Source organism: Amia ocellicauda, chromosome 4 (genome assembly GCF_036373705.1).
Source record: "Amia ocellicauda isolate fAmiCal2 chromosome 4, fAmiCal2.hap1, whole genome shotgun sequence".
Taxonomy (NCBI): Eukaryota; Metazoa; Chordata; class Actinopteri; order Amiiformes; family Amiidae; genus Amia; species Amia ocellicauda.
The window spans coordinates 19,698,176-19,718,228 of record NC_089853.1 but is presented as its reverse complement, the minus strand read 5'-3'; the positions used below and the strand labels follow the sequence as shown (position 1 = coordinate 19,718,228).

Here is a 20,053-nt window from a genome sequence, read left to right as displayed (position 1 = left end):
CGGCACAGGGGCTTGACTGCTGCTCTGGATTACATCTATGTCACATCTTTTAATAAGAACAGGACAGGCACCACTTCTAGGCACAGGACTGCCTAGAAAATAACAATTAAAAAGTGCTCTCTCCACTTAACAGCCATCAAGCTGGGTTAATCACTCATGAATAAAGTCACCTTCTTTAAAACAAATCAGGGGATCCTTAAGGACCCACCACGTCGATGTCCGGTATTTAAGAAAATGCTCGTCTGCAAATCCTGTTCTGAGCCTCCCAGTGCCGTACCTGGATTTCTTTACGGCAGTTCATCGATTAAACCTTATTACATTGGTTTGCAGCACATTCCTTTGCAGAGGTAGTAGCAGATTATTTACTTGAAGATCCCAGGAATATCGTAATAAATACACGTTTATGTATCCATCACATATATATTATATATATATACACACATACATACATACATACATACATACATACATACATACACACTTGCACACACGTGCATGAGTGTGTAAGAGGATCCGTAGGGCTGCACACACAGAGCCCGAGTTAGTGCTGCTAAATCGTGTAGCCTAATCTGAATATTTTCAGATTATATCTACAGGAGGCAGCATTCTGCAGCAATCCCATGTAGAACTGTGTGAAAGAGCGGCCCTCTGCCCTGCCTCTTGCACACCCTCTGGCCCTAAAATGATGCGCACAAGCCCAGAAAAGCAGTATTTGTAAAAGCAAACCTTGTATTCCCAGCTAAACAAAACTGCCACCCAAGCGCCAGCAATACACCAGTTCCTGACCCTGCCTGCCAAAGCTCTCAAAGGCCACTTCCAGACAGCTAGGCAGGCAAGCAGGTAGAAACTTGGCAAGGAGGGATGTGTTAATCTCTTAGTTTAACAAAAAACACACACAAACACCAATAAGGCTCGGCTCAGCTCCCTCCTCTGCCCCGTCAGGCATTACATCACAAGATCAAGGCCTTCATAGGGAGGGCATTTCCACTGCAGGACTTCAGCCAGCAAGAGGGACTGGGATCCCAGGCAGCAGCTGGAGGGACGAGGCCTGTTCATCCAGCAGGCCCTTAACTAGGTCAAGACCATTATGAAGAGTATATAGATGCAGCCCTACAGAATTAGGATGGGAATCACTGGGACCCAGGAATACATTCCCGATCTCCAAAACACAGGGATACCTGGAGGCTGAGGAATAATGTCCAGCACGTTTGGAATGAGGTGCTCATTTTAACACAAGCATTTCTGTAAATATACGGTACACATGTATACATACGAATGTACGTGTGTGTGTGATTTGTAAAGCGGACATTTACTCTCACAGCCTAGGAAGCAGATCCAGCGCTCTCTTCAGTTAGTTTAAGATCACACTGCTTTAGGACACCCATCGCCAGGGAGCTCCATTAATGCTGTTAAATGGAGGCTAATCCAATTCCACAAATAAGTGGCATCATGGCATAACAAGGACCCATTTTCTGCATTCCAACATCCACCTGCCCGTCACACTACCAAATGTAAAGACTTCAGCCCAGCAGCACCTCAGACACACCGTGTCCCCAGGGATGAAGAGCAGGTGGGCCGCAAGAGCTTTAACGTGAACCTGCAACTTCATACGGTAATGATCTGGACAGACAGATCTTCTGCATTTGAATAGGTGCAGCCAGATTTGGTCTATAAAGCAGTGCTGAAAACCCTATGTGGTTTAGTTTTTACACATCAGCTTTGGCATGTTGTGTACTTAATCACAGCACATAATGCTGAACTTGTAGTCAACAGGCTCTTGTTGCTCGCTGGCCTGTGCCATGTTCGAGCAGGTCAGGAAATGACATGCCTAGATTAGTGTAGGGATTTGGCTACAAAATTAGAACATTTCCCCATCATCTCTACAGGGAAAAATTCACCACACTGAATTTTTCTTCTAAAAAGGTGGAGCAACTGTGAAGAATGGTAAGAGGAAGTCATAAAACCACAATATTATTATAATTAAAACTCAAATGACAATGCGCCTGTTTAAAAACAGCAAAGACAATAGTTTAGAAAACAACTACCAATTCAAAGATTAAACCAATTGGCTCGATCTGGATAAGGTCACGTATTCAGTAACAAAACAATGGATGAGAAATAAAACACTGATGAGGATACTTATATTCACATTAACTTCTTTCACTTTCAGCTTTCAAAGTGGATTAAATTAAATTTTAGAAAGGAACAGATTTTAGCAAATTAGTATATAGATTTGTTAGGTTATGCATCCCTGAGCACATGATGAAGCAGGTCTATCACAAATGGCCCTGTGGCACTGCCTGGTGTTTGAGAGCTTAAAAACAAACAGGTTTGAAGAGTCAGTTTTTGAACAGGAGTCAAATGATCGAAAGGCTATTTATAGTCTCATAGAGACTCCATTTGAAAACCAACAGAAACAAGAGGATGACTCGAAGTCAAAGTGGCCAGAAGATCAATGTCTGGTCATCCAACAGAAACAATGCAGGTGACTCACTCAAGGATACGGCAGCTACAGGAGCCTAGTACAGTATCAGTTAAGACCCATAACGTTAAAATGATATCAATTACATGAATATAAGCAATGTCATTTAAAGACAAAGGGGTCAAGTACATTGCTTTGCATCAAGTGGAGAGAGACGGGTCTTTATTTCAAACCAAATTTTCTGTAATCTTTTATAAAAATGTTATTACCTCAGATGAAATTAAGCAGGGATTAAGATTTATTCCGGGACCGTAAAGAGTTTGAAGAACGTCTTAAACATACAGAGTCAATGTTTACAGTTCAGTGGGAATATGAAGATTAAAATGTTGCAAATTACTAAAGCAAACAGCCTACATTCCCTGGAGTGAGTTGCGGGGGGGGGGGGGGATGGGGGACACAACTTCCCCCTTGTAAATTATTGTGAAATGCTCAGACTCAAAATACCATTAAAATGCATGAGTCCCTTTCAAAATGCTATTGAGCTGCATTAACCTGCACCAAATCCATGCAAAAGCAACCAGGTTGTGCTTCCCAAGAGACTGAAGTCTCCATCACTCCTCATTACGCATCAGCAAAAACAAAAACTGAAAAATTGAAAAATTACAGCTTCAAAGCAGCGCTGGGACACCCAACACCTGAACGATAAACCAGATTTACTAGAGGGAATGATCCTCACTTCTATGATCAAACTATTAATCCTGAAACAACCAGCAATGTTAAAATCACAAGAAAATGTGATGGAAACGAAAGGGACTCAAACTGTCATTAACACCTGTTTTAAATAAACATTGCCTTCACACAACACATAGGCTTCTGTTCGTTTACCATGATCAAATAAATACCTTCATTTCGGAGCAATGCACCAATGAGCCTTGGCTACACAAAAAATATAGGCTAGTCCATGACCTGGAAGTGAAAAAGCATTGTCTGATATTTATTTATTTATAGTTTTCCAAATAAGTGTAATCGGTTAGTTTAATACTTTGAAGGAAATGTGTTATTGCAGGGGTGCTCAATCCTGTTCAGCAGGTTTTAGAGATCACCCTTGTATCATCAATTTATAAACACCTGGAAGGATTTCATTCTGATAATTGAAGCAGGAGGTTTGGGAACTTCAGTCCTTTAGAATCTACTGGAGCAATTATTTGAATACCTGCAGCCTCTTGAGGGAAGAATTCCCTTGGTTGACTTGCTTAATTGATTAATAACTGATGAATACATTTTCTAGCATGGATCCCTCAAAACTCTCGCCGTCAAAGAGAAATTGTCAAATATGCACTGAAGCCAGGATTTTTACATTTTACATAATAAACTTAACATTCATTTTCATCATAAATAACCACAAATCAAACATTGTAAAAATTAAATTAGAATAAGGGAGAATAAAGGAAAAATTACAACAAAGAATTGTTCCAAGGATCCTATCCAGTGTATTTTTTAATGTTCCCAAACTTTCAGCTTCTACCACTTCGCTGGGGAGTTTGTTCCAGATTGTGAAAACTCTCCATGTAAAGAAGTGTCTCCTGTTTTCCGTTTTGAATGCCTTGAAGTCCAATTTCCATTTGTGTCCCCGGGTGCTTGTGTCCCATCTGATCTGGAAAAGCTCCTCTAGTTTGCAATATGAATCATAGGCAAAACACGATGAAGGATTTTAAGTTTTATAAATATAATGTATAGTTTCAGTTTTATCCAACATTGTCTGAGAAGCGTTTTTCACAAATTTTCTTTGGATGTTTTACAGTGATCTGAGTTTGCTTGCCATTTGGAGACAGTTTTTGTTTGCTGATATCCAGTCAACATCTTCAGCAAACATTTAATATTTCTTTATTTCAATTCCTATTTTGAATTTTGAAAAGCGATTTAATTAAGTCTCCAGTAAAAATGCACCATTAATATTTAGCCAGTAGTTTGAGAAAATAAATTGGTGCATTAATTGGTGGAATATGTGCCAATACAGATATTTATGTAAAAGGCTAATATCGGTTGAATATATCTGTTGGGTCAAAAATAAAACCACAACAATTAAAATAAAAACTGCCTTTAACAGGCTTCATAGGTGATAGACGTGGGGCCCCTTCCAGCTCAATCGCTTTTACAATGGCAGATCATGCCTGGTTATTAATGTCTACATCACAAAACATTTTACCCTTTCTTCAATAGCATCGGATAACTACTTCCCCCAATTCCACCCCATACCAGCTCAGGTAGTATTCATGGACAGAAACCCAGGGGAGCTCAACTGAAAAACAATCTTCTGAGGTCCAAGTTTTACAGTCTACACCGATACCATAATTTCAAAACATTTTGCTGCGATGCAAACTTGCTTCCGAACACGGACCAAAGCAGAAAAACAATCGAAGACAACGGGAGTAAAGGCAATGGAGCAATCAGCTGTTAAAGCAAAGTGTGTTCCTCCATTGCAGTGACAAATACCCGATATGCCACTGTCACAACTGAGTGTATGTGCTCAATAAGCCCCCAGGAGCTGTATGGCAGCAGGGGGCTGTTCTGGTGCCCTGACCGCTAGCTCGATCCCATTGTGCACCTGCCCACGTTACGAAGGTCAGCCCCTCACATTCTTTCTAGAGCACTGCTACCAGGCTCAGACAAAACAAAATCATTTTAAACACTACAGCTGTTTCTCTCTGAAGTTCTACTGCTGGCACGAAGACAACTGGCTAGCCACTCAATTGCGATTCATGAGCAGTCAAGTCATTAGATATACACACAGACCACACGTGCCCATGTCATGGAGGGAAATGGCTGTCCTTTCTTAATATATATATTTTTAAAATCCTAATTAAATGCTTTACTGTGATTTACTTATCCATCCTAGTGTCATTAAACATGGTGGTCTACCGTGGACTAACTACTAATACTCCAGTCTGAGAACATCAATTAGGCTATCCCATCCAACTGTGACAAATTAAGCACTGTGGAAGCAATCCTCCGAATTCGAAAAAGTGAACAGATAACTACTGCAGTGGAATATGGTTACTTACGAGCGTTGCTGGAAGTGTGGCCCTTTGAAAACATTTCAAAGCATTAAAATAACGAACTAAACAAACCAATACAAAATTAAACCTGCCATTGTGAATGTAAAATAAGGGCAATTGTCAGGGACGGAAATACACCAGTCTCTGTGTGGTGTCTTGAGGAATTGCACATTTGAAGGGTTGCATGCTCTCCGATTTACACGTAGGTCAACACAGGGTGCCGGGCATGTCAGTCCTCTTTACTTGAGTAAACGTGCACAGACAAAAATAGGAGCTCAGATAATATGAAACTGCCAGTATTTGCTTTTCCGCTTCATAAGGTGAGTTTATGCTAAAGCCTGCAGCTTGCAAACCCTGAAACTGCTCTACAAAACTTGACTCCGGTCTGCCTGCGGGAGTAAGGCCCAGAGCTGGAGAGAGAGAGGAGGAAGTGTCCCTCCCAGCTGGAAGTGCACCGGATTTTCCTGTGTACTCAAATCAGTGAGTAGGAAAAAAGTATTGCAAAGTACAAAAAAATATATACAACTGTCAAGCTGCATTTGTATCATATTATATTGAAGATACTGACAGAAGGTTCTGGGAAATATAGGGGTGGTTTCACAGACTGCGATAAGCACTATTCTTGGACTAGCCAATGTTATTTTTGTTTACTAAATCGAGGTCTGTGAAACCAGCTGAGAGAATCAGATTTCTCCATGTGCGACTGCAGCAGCAGAAGTAAAAGCCCTAATTTCTCTTTCTGCGGGAGGTGTCCCCAACTGCATTTGCATCAAGAAGTATGTTGTCCTATTGCACAGAGATCTCCCTTTTTGTCGATCTGAAGGGTGAAATTCCAGGTAGGTCGCCAACAGCTGTTACTACACCTGGTTAACAATGGATAGATAATGCAGAACTTTCTGGAAATAAAATGAAGAGAAAAGCAGTCGACAGGTTTGTGGATACAGCAAGGAAAAATAATGAATTGCTTAGAACACTGTCAGTAAATCAGTTATGCGCTAAGCTAACACAAGTCAAGTGCAATGGGATAAGATGGCAAGCCTTTTGCTAGCAACCCGTTTTCAGTTGTTATTATTATTTTTTTTACAGTGCAGAAAAGGGCCCATTAAGCCAAACCTTCAACATCACATCAAAAGATTAGGACCGGTGCCATTCACAGTTTGATTCCAGAATGGCCTCTTTCAATTCTGCTTTAACATACCTTGCATAACTTCGTAATGTTCCCAGAGGAAGACAAAGCCAAACACCCCCTGGTGAGAAACCACAGATCACTTCTGTGCCTCCTTCAGAACACCATGCCAGAGAACAGTAATCAGAATGCCATATATCCCCAATATTGCTGCCATGTAATCGTACCAACTTATACCTCACATGCACGTCTTACTTCATACCTCACTGCGGAATTTTGCAAAAGCTTTTTACCATTTACTGAACTGCTACAGGAGGGAGACAGCCACCACCAGCCAAAGGCTCAAAGTAGTTAATATAACATTAGATCAACATAAACAGAGAGAAAAGACAAGTGGCTTCCCCACCCAACCACCCACCCACCCACTTTTAACTGAAGGCCTGACAACAATTTTAAGAGTGCTAAGAAACCAATTAATTTGCCCGATTAGCATTATACAACACACAGTAAACATCTGGATTTCGTTTTAAAGACACAACCCTACAAATGGTTTAATTTGTGGTGGCCTGTGTCTACTGGATAATGGGATTCACACATCTTTGAAATGTGAGTGGCATACCTACCTGTCAGCACTCGTACACTCACACCGTACTGTGGAAACGCTGCTCTACTTAATGAGAACTGCAGTCCTGTTTCTTAAACAAAGGAGCAGATCCTCAAACAGGAGCACTAACAGGCCTCAGACACCTTATACTTATACTAAACTCTGGCCAGTAATGAGAAAGACTGAACAATCAGCAGGCAAATTAAAAACAGCAATATTATTTGGCTCAGCAAAGCAAAAAGTGGCATAAAGATCAAAGAATATTGCACATATTTTGTAAGAAACACCTTCCAATGTAATGTTATATCCCAGTCTAAGCTGCATGCTTTTTCAAAAAGGTCTTGAATACTAGACTATAAACTTACTCTTGAAGAGGCTGCGGACTCCAACCTTGGTCAATCAATTTTCAATGGCTCGCTACTATTAGATATCATACGAGTCATCTTTTATGTCCACCATGACTACCCCAACTCTACAACGCCACCCCCCACCCTTCTTGGATTTCTGTACAGTGCACCCGAGATGACCACCACTACAGGAAACGCAACTGTAACTGCACCCCTCCTGTGTGCTCGGGTAATACACAGGAGGCCACTTTACTCTTGGGAAGAGAGACCATAACACCACAGGGGTGAACACAATCAGATACAAGATTACATTCGACCATCAAAGTTAGCTTTGGATAACAGCAGCGGCCAGTGTTCTGGATTCTTCCCTTTTTTTATTGGGGCTGTGGTAACCCTACCAGACTCCATTACCCAACACGTCTATTAATAATGACGCACACACAAAGGATGTGCATTTATGTGGGCTAGACCTAAATCATGAAGCAAAGGGATTTTAAACTCCATTTTGGATTGGCCTCAGAGCATCTAGCAATGAGCCACTGATCCCTGAATAACTAATACACCCTATGTCAAGGTGAGGTAAGGTTAGGCAGCTGGTATGGGGGAAATCTCTACTTGTCATTTATAAAGTTAATCAGCCATACACAAATGAGGAAATTTAAAGTTGCCATTAGCCTGAAGTCCACCAAAGTGCTCCAAGACTAATGTCTCAATGTCAATGCATGCTAAAGGAATGCACACTTTACATAAACTGGAGACATGTGACAACTCACCAGAAGGGAGATGTACTTCCACATTGACATTTTTAAACAATTTCAATTCATAAAAAGAAGAATGAAACCTCTGGACTTTACACAGAAGTACATCTTTCCGTTGATTATCTTCTCACACTTAATAATAAAACATAACATATGACTCAGTTAGTATAGAAGGGACAGGATATGGAAGGCCCATTACCTGGAATTGCAAAGGAGACGCACAGCTGTAAGACAATCCTGAAATCACACACACACACAAAACCATCACCCAAGGTCATCTCTCCATGAAGGGAACATACAGTAATATCACTCCACTTCATAAGGAGGAAGTAAAGATATTGTATTCATTTAAAAATAAATTAGGCTCTCTTCACAAAAAAAAACCCTACTAAAAAGAAAATGTTTTGACATATCACTGAAAAGTATGTTCTTTTGGAGACTATATGTACCCAGTAGGCTACACAAACAAGTATATTATAGCAATTTTCCCTCCTAGCAGAACAAAACAATTTCAAGTTCAATGACTGCAAAGAAGATTCTTAGAGGTCTGCTTGAAATTAGGTACCGAACACATAACATGTAATAAGTCATCAGAAAGTTTCACACATATGTGACGTTCTTTTAAAACGTACGGCAGAGGGTGGGCGAGGTCATATAAAAAGGAGAGGAGGAAGTGGAAGCAAAATTCTTTGCATATCTGATCTTGCTCTGGCCACCTTTAGAACATACCAGCAAATTACATCACCAGGAGAGGAGGAGGGAGGGGGGAAAAAACAGAACTAGTTTCACCTGAGCTACAGAAACTCACCCTACCAGTCTGTCACCATTCCTAATCTGTACATTCTTACTTGCCAATTCTACTACAGTGCTGCTGTGCCAGACAGCAGCCACATCTCACACCCAGCTCAAGACAACAGTATACAATTTAAGGACATGTAAAAAAATATGAACATCAAAAAAAATTGGCTAATAACATGGTAGGTGGGGGAGGGGGCATTTTATTTTCTCAAGTAAAAGTAAACAATCTAAAATCTAAACAGTACATACACAAAAAGGGTTGGGGGGGGGGGGGGAAGAGGGGGAAAAAAAAGGCCAGCCCTGTACTAGCATTTCAGTGTAATCCCACCCATTTTAAGTTTGTTGTGTGGCAGGTACAGCACAGCACAACACTGCTCACACACAACTGACCGGCTACGCCCATATGCACTGCTAGTCACATTTGCAGTGGGTTTTTTTTTTTAGGAAAGTGGTATTACTACCATGCATGAAGTGCAGAAAGCCTGTCAGCAGGCCACTGACCCACTTGTGCCTTTCCAAGACATCGCCATGATGGATTCAGTGTCCTGCTTCAAAACACGTAAAAGTATTTCAGGCCTTCGAGGTAATCTCAAAACCTGATCTCAAATCAAGAACAAATACTGGGATTTACCTCTAATGTAAATTACTAAAATACTTATTGGTTTTAAAATGTCAATCATGTAAGCATTATTATTATTATTATTTTTGTTAGGGGGCTGGCCCCTATCAGTATGGCTTGACTGTGTGTGTGTGTCTATTTACACACTTAACCCACACCTTGATAATACAGTCTGACCCTCAATCACAACTTACTAAACAGAAAGTCATCTCAGTAGTGTCTCCTAAATGAAAACCCCACCACCAACACACAGCACAAATCATTGCCAGCCAAATGAGAAATGACCCACAGCAATACAATATCGTATTATGTGAGGTTATAAGTCACCCCTCTGTTCATTTGCAACAGAAAAAGACAAAAATCAACACCCATGTGGACAATCCAACTTTGTTCTCTAACTCACAACATTAGGTTAGCTTTTTAGGAGGGAAATGCCAAGCCAAGAAAACTACAGCCAGGCTAATGCTGGTTGTGCCGTCACAATTGCACTGTATGATGTTAAGAAAGGTGCTCTCTCATCGTGATGTAGTGTGAAAGCCCACAGGCTCCACAGACACCTGTAAGCTAACGTCTAGTAAAGTGCCCAGGATCTGCCGATCAACAGGTAGGGTTTTCTTGCAGAGTTAAACACACTCTGTAAAAGCCCTTTCAACTCCTACCTTGTGCACTAAAACAGCATCGGTGTAAGCACTTCCGCGCCGGTTTGTTTACTATGCATTTTGTTAGTTTTACATGTATTTTTCTAATCCACATCAAAACGCAGGCGATCCTTGGTCATTCAGGCCACCCCTAAAAATCGTCCCGCAGGCAAGTCGTCTTGATTACCGTAATCGTTGTGTGCGATCACAACAACAGTAAATAAGACTGAAAACGAGAGCACAGTCGCCAGCCCTGATGCTGCACCGCAACCATTACAACTTATTCACAACAACACAACATGGCAACACGGCCGGCCCGCAGTTCAAATAAAATGGGTCTCAGCGGCACTTTTGAACACTTTATTGCCATCCTACCTTGTTAGTAGCAGCTCTGGCCGACATTTTGTCCTCTTCTCTCCAGTGCAGTAAGTTTAGAGCAAAAAGCAACAAACAAACAAAAAAACAACAACAACAAAAACCACCAACACGCTCAGATCAAACCGCTCACTCCCGCTTTGCTTTCTCTCGCCCCGCTGCTGGGGCAATTATTTTCTACAGGACACAGACCGACATGTCAAAAAAAAAAAAAAACATATATATATATATTTATTTGAAAGTCCAAAGTTCAGTACTTTCTCTCTCCAGCCAATGCCGGCGATTTCGCTCCAGATGATCTGGGACCCTGTTTTATAGCGCCGATCCCTTTACGAACACAACATGGAAAAAAGGAACAATAAAGCAAAACTAAAAAACACGCGTGGGGTTGTCGCCTGTTCCTGGGCTCCCAGAGCAGCCGGACCGCAATGGCAGGTTGAGTCTCTCGCCGCTTCTCGCTTCTCCTCTCCCAGCCACTGACATGTCTGACTGGGAGAGTCCATTCCAGCGTGCGGGGAGGGGGGACACCCGGGCACAACCGGGGGATGCGCGGATATGTTACCTCTGATCACATGGGTAAACCCTCATCTTTATTTCCGTCTCTGTGTTGTCCCGTTTCGGCACAAGCAGCAGGCTTTTAAAGTAGCGAGTATGAGATTGTAGACAATGATTTATAATCCTGGGGGGTTGGTTTGTATTTTGGATGTGACACTTGGGTTGGTTTCCTCCCGTGGATGTCCCGAGCGGCGGAGGGCCCTGTGCTCAGCAGCCTATCAGAGGCCAGGAAAGGTTTTAAAAATCCGGGAACTGGGAAGCGCTCAGACAGCCAACTGGTATCTTACAACTGGGAATCTCGTCCAGCGCTATTATTATCATTATTACGTGTCACTGGCAGTGTACATAATTTAAAGTTTGGTATAATCCTACTAACATGACTAAATAATAATAATAAATAGAATCGTAATCAAATTTACAAATAGTTTTACATTCTATGTAACGTCGGGGGTGTTTTTTTAATTCAGGGATAGAGCAATTAGTCCAAACAAGTTTGAGATATTTTGCTTTTCAAGTATCCGTTTAAACATTAAATACATTATATAAATAATATAATTGATAATAAATAATAATTTGATATAGGTTATGTAGTTTGTGTCTTTCAATTAACTACATCTTATAGTAACTGCCTTATGCATTATTATTATTATTATTATTATTATTATTCAAACGGTAGCTGTATACAAACAGATTTTGAAGACATTGTCAGAAAATAAATGGAAGAAAGTACAGTAATGTAATTAAAAAGTAGTGTGACAGGCAAACACATTTCAAACGCATCAATGAAGATGTATGAAGGATTTGGTTCTGCTGAGCTGTTCTATTCCTTGCTTGTTTATTTGCTTCATTAAAACGAACATCTGACCCCACTTTTTACAGTAAGAGCTTTTTTTTATCAGTGGAACCTCAACTTATGGTTGGGAATTGTCTTTCCAATTACTTCTGTACTTTTTATTTATCACCAGCCATTGTTTCTTTCAAATTATACACCATTAACTGCACTTTGATGAAAAGCCCTTGATAAATGAAGCCCTAATCATATTTATTAATACATTGTGCCTTTCACTGGCCTGGTATGCCAAACCCACAAAAGAAATGGGTCACAGTTAATGGCAACTTATTCAAAGGCACAAAGACAATAAAGCCATCACTAATTGTCCCCAGACCACTCTGCCGGGTTAGAAATAGCATTGCACATTCCACCTTACACTACCATCAGGAGTGTTCCCATTTATCTTTCAGGGAGTGGAGTGTGAGTCAGCCCTCTTGTTTCCCATAGTGCAGCAGTGGCAGCTCACATACAGTAGTTGTCCCCCCATATTTCTCCCTTCTTTTCTCAGTATTCCCTTTCTGGTCTGAAAGAGGGGACCTCACTGAATATTTATAAGGCACTCGTCAACTTGGAGGGTATGGCTGCTATAGGAAGGAACAATGGGCATTCCTGGTATTCTTCAGCACCAAAATAAATCTGAAGCATTCGCAAGATTTGCACTTGTTGAGTGTTAGGGGTTTGGTGTTGGTTAGTCGCCAAACCAACAGGAAACGTTACAGCCCACAAGTGTCACTCTGACTGCTTCCTATGGCTTTCCTGGCCCCTGCCCGCAAAGCAGAACAGCAGGGTTCAACTCGCATTGTTTTAAAGTAAACAAGAAGAGGAATGGCTGCCTAGTTAAAATAAACCAGGCCTGGTGAGAGAGGGGGGAGGAGGGGAGTGGGGGAATACAGAACAAAACCTACTACAGTGCTACTTCCACTACTGAGCCATTCATTTATGTCTTTACTATATATTTACGTCATTAATTCAGTTGTTTTTACTCTGGAGATACAAGTGGAAGATTTCATTGACATTGCATGGCATAAGCAATTTCTGCTCATGCTGGATTGCATGTTATAAAGGGAAATTTTACACTGTAGACCCACCGGCACAGCAATGATAACCCCCTGCATGGGAAATATGTAAATACATCCCTGCAATAGAGTCTCAATCAGCTGTGGTCCCCAGTAATAGCTAACCACATCTCAGTTGGCATGCAGGCATGAGGCAGCCAGGTACCTATGTACAGTGGAATTAAAAATAAACTGAACACACAACAGATACATGTGTTTGCTCTATTTGGATATTTAGATTACAGTAGCTGTTGTATCATTGTATCTCTATTATGCCCTCCCATTGTTTCAAATCACTATCAGTGGTTTTATGTTCAGTATTAACAGTTTCTCTTATTTTAACATGAACAGATAGGTTAGAGACCTCAGTCAAGGACATTTTTTTAAAGGAATTATTCCTCTTTTTTCCATTAAGCCCTTTTTAACTAGCTTGAAGAATCTCTAGGGCATTCTTCATGTGCATCTCTCATCGCTACCTTAAAAATTGCTTTTAACTATGTTTTGTGCATGGAGATACAGTACTGTGCAAACGTTTTAGGCAGGTGTGAAAAAATGCTGTGAAGTAAGAATGCTTTCAAAAATAGACATGTTAATAGATTATATTTATCAATTAACTAAATGCAAAGTGAGTGAACAGAAGAAAAATCTACATCAAATCCATATTTGGTGTGACCACCCTTTGCCCAAAACAGCATCAGTTCTTGTAGGTATACTTACACAGTTTTTGAAGGAACTTTGTGTGTTTGAAAACTATAACAAGGTTTGGAAAAACTGTTCTGAAAACTCTCACCCCTTTTCCCTACATGCATACAATTCATGGTTAATATTTGATAAGTAAAAGGCACTAACAGTCTTAGGGTTATATTTAGGTTGCTTGAAGAGCAATTGGTTACACTAAAATAAGTTTGGGAATTCAACCTTAGAGGCTTAGAGCAAATCACAACTGTAACCTACCCACGAATCGCAACTCAGCAATTTGGACCCTACAGTGTTTTTCACAATTTTATGTATGAGAAGTAGAAACTGGCCTCTGACAACAAATTGAGCCGTGACTGAGTACAAGTTTGTAATTTATGATTTGTGGGAAGTGCAAGGGTTTGGTTTGTCCCTAGGTTAGACTAGTCAAGTTTCCCAGTGAAGATGATCCACAATTCAAAACACATGCAGTCACACTGACCACCGAGACATTCCCCCTTATTAATGCAACGATCCCTTGGCAACAATTTACACCTCATCGTCTGAGAGGAAAAAACAACTCATTTGCACAAGTGACGCAGCCCAGTGCTCACTCCTCTCATTCTCACGTAGGCATTCCAAAGTGGCTAGCTGGCCCGCACAGGGAATTCATTTGTTATCCATGACTTTGCACACTGGTGACCTCCACATCTGTCTCAGGTCAGAGGGGCAGTTTTTAGGTGGTCTTAACCTAGCAGCCAGCAGACATAATTACACCCAGCAAAAAAAAAAGAAAAAAGAAAAACTCAAAGAGAATGTGACAGCTCTGCTCTGGGGAAGGATGAACAGTGAATGGTCGAAGGCTCTGAGCTCTTGCTTGAGGTTTGCTTACAGAAAGATGAGCATTTAAGAAAATGTGTTTTTTTTTTTCATGGTCATCTAGGTGGAAGATTTCAGGCTGGCAACATTAAAATAGATATATTCCTTTATCCTGCAAGCAAATAATAAACAATGCAAATAAAGAACTAAGGAAAATGTTACTCTGTGTACGCTGTTGTTGGAAATGTGTATGAAAGTTGCTGTTCTGCAATGAACCATCTGACATCATTCTTCTGTGCAGACTTTTCTGTACGACCTTCATGTACAAAGGATTTTTCTTGTTCTTGTTTTAATCTATTTCCAAATACTGTAGCCTAATAGAGGGGCTACAATTTATTATTATTGTTTCCTGCCTGATATCTTGAGAGCACTGATAAGCAAAACTCTCTGTGGCTGTTTTTTGTCTTGATTTGTTTTTTTACCAAGCTAGTGGGGATTTATAACACTCCAGTTGGGCATCCAAACATTGTAACAGCAAGGTGTTGGTGTTTCAAAGCAGGGAAGACAGGCTGCGAACGGACAGCACTCTGTCTTTCTGAAAGCTGAATGAGTTTTTTGCTTCATACAGTCCTCCCTATCCAGCGGACACACCTGAGCAAAATAAAAATCTGATTTTGTGGTCTGTTTAAAGAACATTAAAAAAATAATCCAAGATGTCTCCACACTAGCAGATGAGACTGCTGCCTGACATTCATAGTTACCAGTCCCTTCTTCAACATGTAGGCCCCAACAGGGGGTCCTGTACCCATTGAGGTTTCGAGTCTGAGAGCAGTGGTGATGGCTGAGTGAGCAAGTGATCGAGGCATGTGTGTGTTTATCATCAGTACTTACGTCAATTTACGTTTCCCACTTGGGATCTGCCAATAATATTGATTAAATGTCAGGAGTGTACAGTATTTTGCACAAACCACTAATTATGTTGAGTTTCTAAATCTTGTATGCTCAACCTTTACTCTTCCTCACCCTTAACTGGGGTTACAGTAGCATGCATTGGAAAAAAAATAAATTTGTAAAAAATTAGATGCTGATGAAAACAAATCAAAGAATGACTATTAGCTCAGTAGATGTACACTTGCTATTACAACTTATGTTGTAAGTCGCCCTGGATAAGGGCATCTGCCAAGAAATAAAAATAAAAATAATAATAATGTAATTCAGGTGGCATTTGTCACATGTAACCAGAAGTTCAGCAAAGGTCACTCCAAAAAAAAGACGAAAAAAAAAGAAAAGACGCATTTCATTATTATGTACATAATCATGTTAATGCTTGTTTGCGAAAAATGAAATTATGCTACCAGGAATATTTAACAAGATTAAAGTAAATAATTGTGGCAGTAAATAAGGAACTGCCTCCTGAAACGCCTGACATGGTGATGGTGATACCCTGACAAGCCTTTATTTCCAGTCAAAGCTCGCCTGTTATTAAAAATGACAGCGTGGATATTTTGGACATTGAGCAAGCCTCTCCCAATTAATCTGCTGCACCCACCTGTTCGCCACACCACCGAGAATCCAGATACAGAAGGCAGATGTGGATTCACATGGTCAGTTGTTTTCTGTGTCCAAGTGAATGAGATGGGAAGTGCAGCGGGAAGAGAGGCAAGGGTTTCCCCAAATGCTGTGTGTAATCGGCCATTACGCTGCTACCAAACGTACAAGGGACAAGTCCTCCCTGTGCTGTTAACAGATTTCATTAGAGCTACTGCTGTGCCAAGTTGTTTTTTTGTTATTTGTTGTTGTTGTTGTAAAGGGGCCCTATATGACCATATGTGATGCAATGGTTTAGACACTAGTACTGTCAGCAAAGATCTGGCGATTTAGTGATTAAAGCACAGAAAACGCTGAATTGTCTGAAAGTCTTGACCTCGATCCTGTGGAAATGGAATTTGCAAGCAGGGAAGAGGCCACAGACACCCTGATTTCTCGCTCCCAGAGAAGCTGCCCAGTACCTCTCTGGTCGTCAAGAGACAACGGCAGCAGTCACTGAGGCCAAGGGTAGGACCACACCCTATATTGAGAACAGCTGTCGGTTTGGTATTTGTGTGTGTGGATGCCTAATCTTCTGGTGCTATAGACACTGCAGGTGTTGAGATGTTATGGTAAGAAAGGTGCCAGTGTGAGCTGATGATCGGATTTCGAATGGGGAAAACACAGCTGGACAGCAAATCCTTCATCCGTAGCTGCGGCCACCTAATCAGTCCTCCAGCAGAACCAACAAAGGGCCTCTGGGCTTCAGCGTCTGTCTTCATGCAGCTGCATTCAAAGTGTTTGTTTATCTTATCTGGTTTCCTTCAGCTTTATTGACTTAGGAAATTCTTGACTTCATTACAATTCTCAAGGGCACAGATCCCCATTTCAATTTCTTTAATGAGAACCTGACGAAGGTCAGAGGCAGCAGAGGTTTGCGAAAAATACATCTTGCAAAAAATAAAAGAATGAACCCATCGAATCAGCTGGAGTGGCACCGTGAAATTGAATGAAAGATGTACACACACATATGAATTAACCTTAGCGCAATGGTGTTATTCACTCCTTTGCTTATTAACTAACTTGGTTGTTCTTCATAACCGCCTGCCTTTACAGATATAATGGCCTCTCTCCACAGCTGGGAAGATGCTCACCCTTGTATATTTCTTTGTGTTATTCTTGGTTTTGCACACTTCCTCTGCCCCCCCCTCTCTTCCTCCTCCTCTGTACCTTGTTGAGGCTCCAGCTGCTGTGCCAAACCTCATCAGCATCATTTTATTTACCCAGGCCGCCGGGGCTTCCAAATTCATCCGCAGCATTTTGTATCAGAGGGACAAGTTTCCAGGGAATGTCTGACTGAAGAACAGGGACAGGTGCAGTCCGCAGGTGTAGAATGGATTCCCTGTCAACAAAGTGGCCCAGAGGAGGTTCTCCGTGACAACACTACACCTGCAGTGCACAAGCCACTTGACAATGTCATTCCTCTGTGCTGGGGTCAGGGCCATGCTATCTTGCCTGCTTCATGGTTTTCATCCTAATCATCCTGAAAGACATGTCCTATTTTTGTCCTAATGCTGGGTCTAACAATGCTGAGTTTATTAAAGGTGCTGTAGTTTTTGTGGTTCAGTTTGTACCTCTCTCAGAGTCCAGGACTTCCTTAAAGGGAGAGGACAAAAGGTACGATCCCAACAACAGCTCTGCCTCTGCCTTTGAAATAACTTCCCTGGGATACGCTGGAGCCGGCTCATACAATCTCGTCACACTTGCTATTCACAACCTCAGGAGTCAAGGCAGAATAAAATGACCTTTCGGCTGCTCACTAACACTCATCCACTCAGGATCAGACAAACACTGCCTTCCAAGGGTAATGTAGCCGAGATTCACGGCCAGGTAATTTCTGATAATTATTCACATTACTTTAAACTGGTGTCAGTAATATGGTGTAAAAGTGTAGAAACCTACAAAGACCTCTAAGGAGAAATTGACTAATTATCTTTATCTAACGGAGTGAGTTCGCAATTCACCTTGGAGCACTTTGCCTGTCCAAAATGGAATCCCTTTACCAGTGTTTCTGATTTCTGGATGATCTGTTTTTATAACTATCAATGTGCACGAAAGAAAATTAGATCTGTAGATCGATATACTTGAGATCAATGTTCACAAATAAAATATAGGGTTTTAGGAACAATGTACATTAATATTATTATTTCATAACTGTATTGATACAACTGTACAAGGAAGGTGTAATTCTAGGATCAACAAGTACAGACAAAAAAATTTAAATATCAGACAAAGGAATTAACACAGGGTAATGCAGCACGGAGGTCTCAAGAAACCCCCCCCCACCCCTACTCTGCGACTGGAATCAAGGAATGGCACAACGGAGACTGATGCAAGATTAGTATTATGTGTTTGGCATAAAGAAACAAACACGCGACTTATCTCTGTCTCAGTGTTTATCTCTAATTTAAATGTTTTAATGAAGTTTGGCCGAGCAGCTCCACTCCAGTGGGTGAGCACACTGAGAGAATTAAGTCAACTGAATCCTGTGGAAGCGCCATCTTTCCCTTCCCGTTACCCCCGCCCCATAGTAATACACTTTCTTTTTTTTCATTTTACACGGAAAACGGTTTCAAGTGCAGAAATCCGCTACCGTCATCAGAAAGCCCGTCACAGGGTGCAGCGTGCTGTCAGCTCGGATTTGCCAGCTTTCATCTGAGCTGCAGCCAGCGCTTCACTCTATCCAGCAGAAATTAGAAATGGCAAGCTTTCTCTTTTCTCTCTCTCTTTTTTCCTTTTCTTTTTCGTGTTATTTTATTTCATTATATTTTGGTAATCTTCTCTAAGAGTTGTACTGCACCTCTGAACACAGGCTGACAACTTCACGGGCAGGGCCACCACCGACTGCAGGAACCCCTGAGCAGGGACAAAGAGGAAAAACCTTTGGGCTTTGTAAAAAGCACAATGTGAACCACGAAAACACATGTACACAACAGTCGCGTTTGCAGTCACATTAGTTACAGGGAAACAGATCTGTGCTCAAAGCCTATCCATGCCTTGAGCTTCCATTTCATCAAAATTCCTTAAAGTGTGATGCTTCAATATGCCTGTCAATGCTTCTTTAACAACCCATGCATCTGCAGGGATTCTTCTAAATGAGTTGGAAAACAGATTCATTGATTAATTAAATAATCAGGCTGCTGTTCACTGCAATATGCCACAGAGGAATGGACAGAAGGCCAGTGTCCCTTCAGGAGCTCCTGCTGTCCAAGCTTTTGAGCATTCTTTGATCATCAGTCAAACCATTCCTCCCTCTCCCTTCTAAAAGAAGCTACAAGATTAAAACTTGGGTGCTGTAATACAGGCACAAAACATGATAACATATGTAAACTTTACAGCTTGTAACACACCATTCTGGGCAAATATTTCCATACAAATGTATAAATTCCCCTAATCAGACGCATAAGTAGATGTAGATGTAGATGCAATGTAGATGTTCTCCACTGAAATTCTCCTACACAGTGTGGTTCTCTCCTGATTTCGACACTTCCTGCATTGGAATGTTCGTTATTTTAAGATTCTAATCCACAGGGGGGCTTCTTGACCCTGCCGGCCTGACTGAAACCACACCACCGATTATCCCCCTCTGGAAGACAAACATCCACCACCTCCAGCCCCCACCTCCCCACACTAGCACTTCTTTACTTTCTCAGCCTCACATAAGAAGGGCATGAGATCATCGAGAATGACTTCATCTCTGGCATTAAGCACCTTCTCTGTCTATCATGACATTAATGTTTATTAAGATATTGCCATGTCCATATTCTACCTGATAAACTGTAAGGGA

General features: G+C 41.2%; 1 protein-coding gene across 7 annotated transcripts in view; it reads right to left on the bottom strand.

The window, feature by feature from the left end:
• tjp1a (tight junction protein 1a) overlaps positions 1-20,053 on the bottom strand; it is a 120,212-nt gene that overhangs the window by 60,033 nt on the left and 40,126 nt on the right. The window contains exon 1 of one of the 7 annotated variants that reach the window (XM_066701271.1): positions 10,744-11,272. The exons of the other annotated variants lie outside the window; for them this stretch is intronic. Within the exon in view, the coding sequence (XP_066557368.1) occupies positions 10,744-10,770 (27 nt within the window). The 5' untranslated portion in view covers positions 10,771-11,272. Of the gene's footprint in view, positions 1-10,743; positions 11,273-20,053 lie in introns of those variants that run through there. 7 annotated transcript variants of the gene reach the window in all.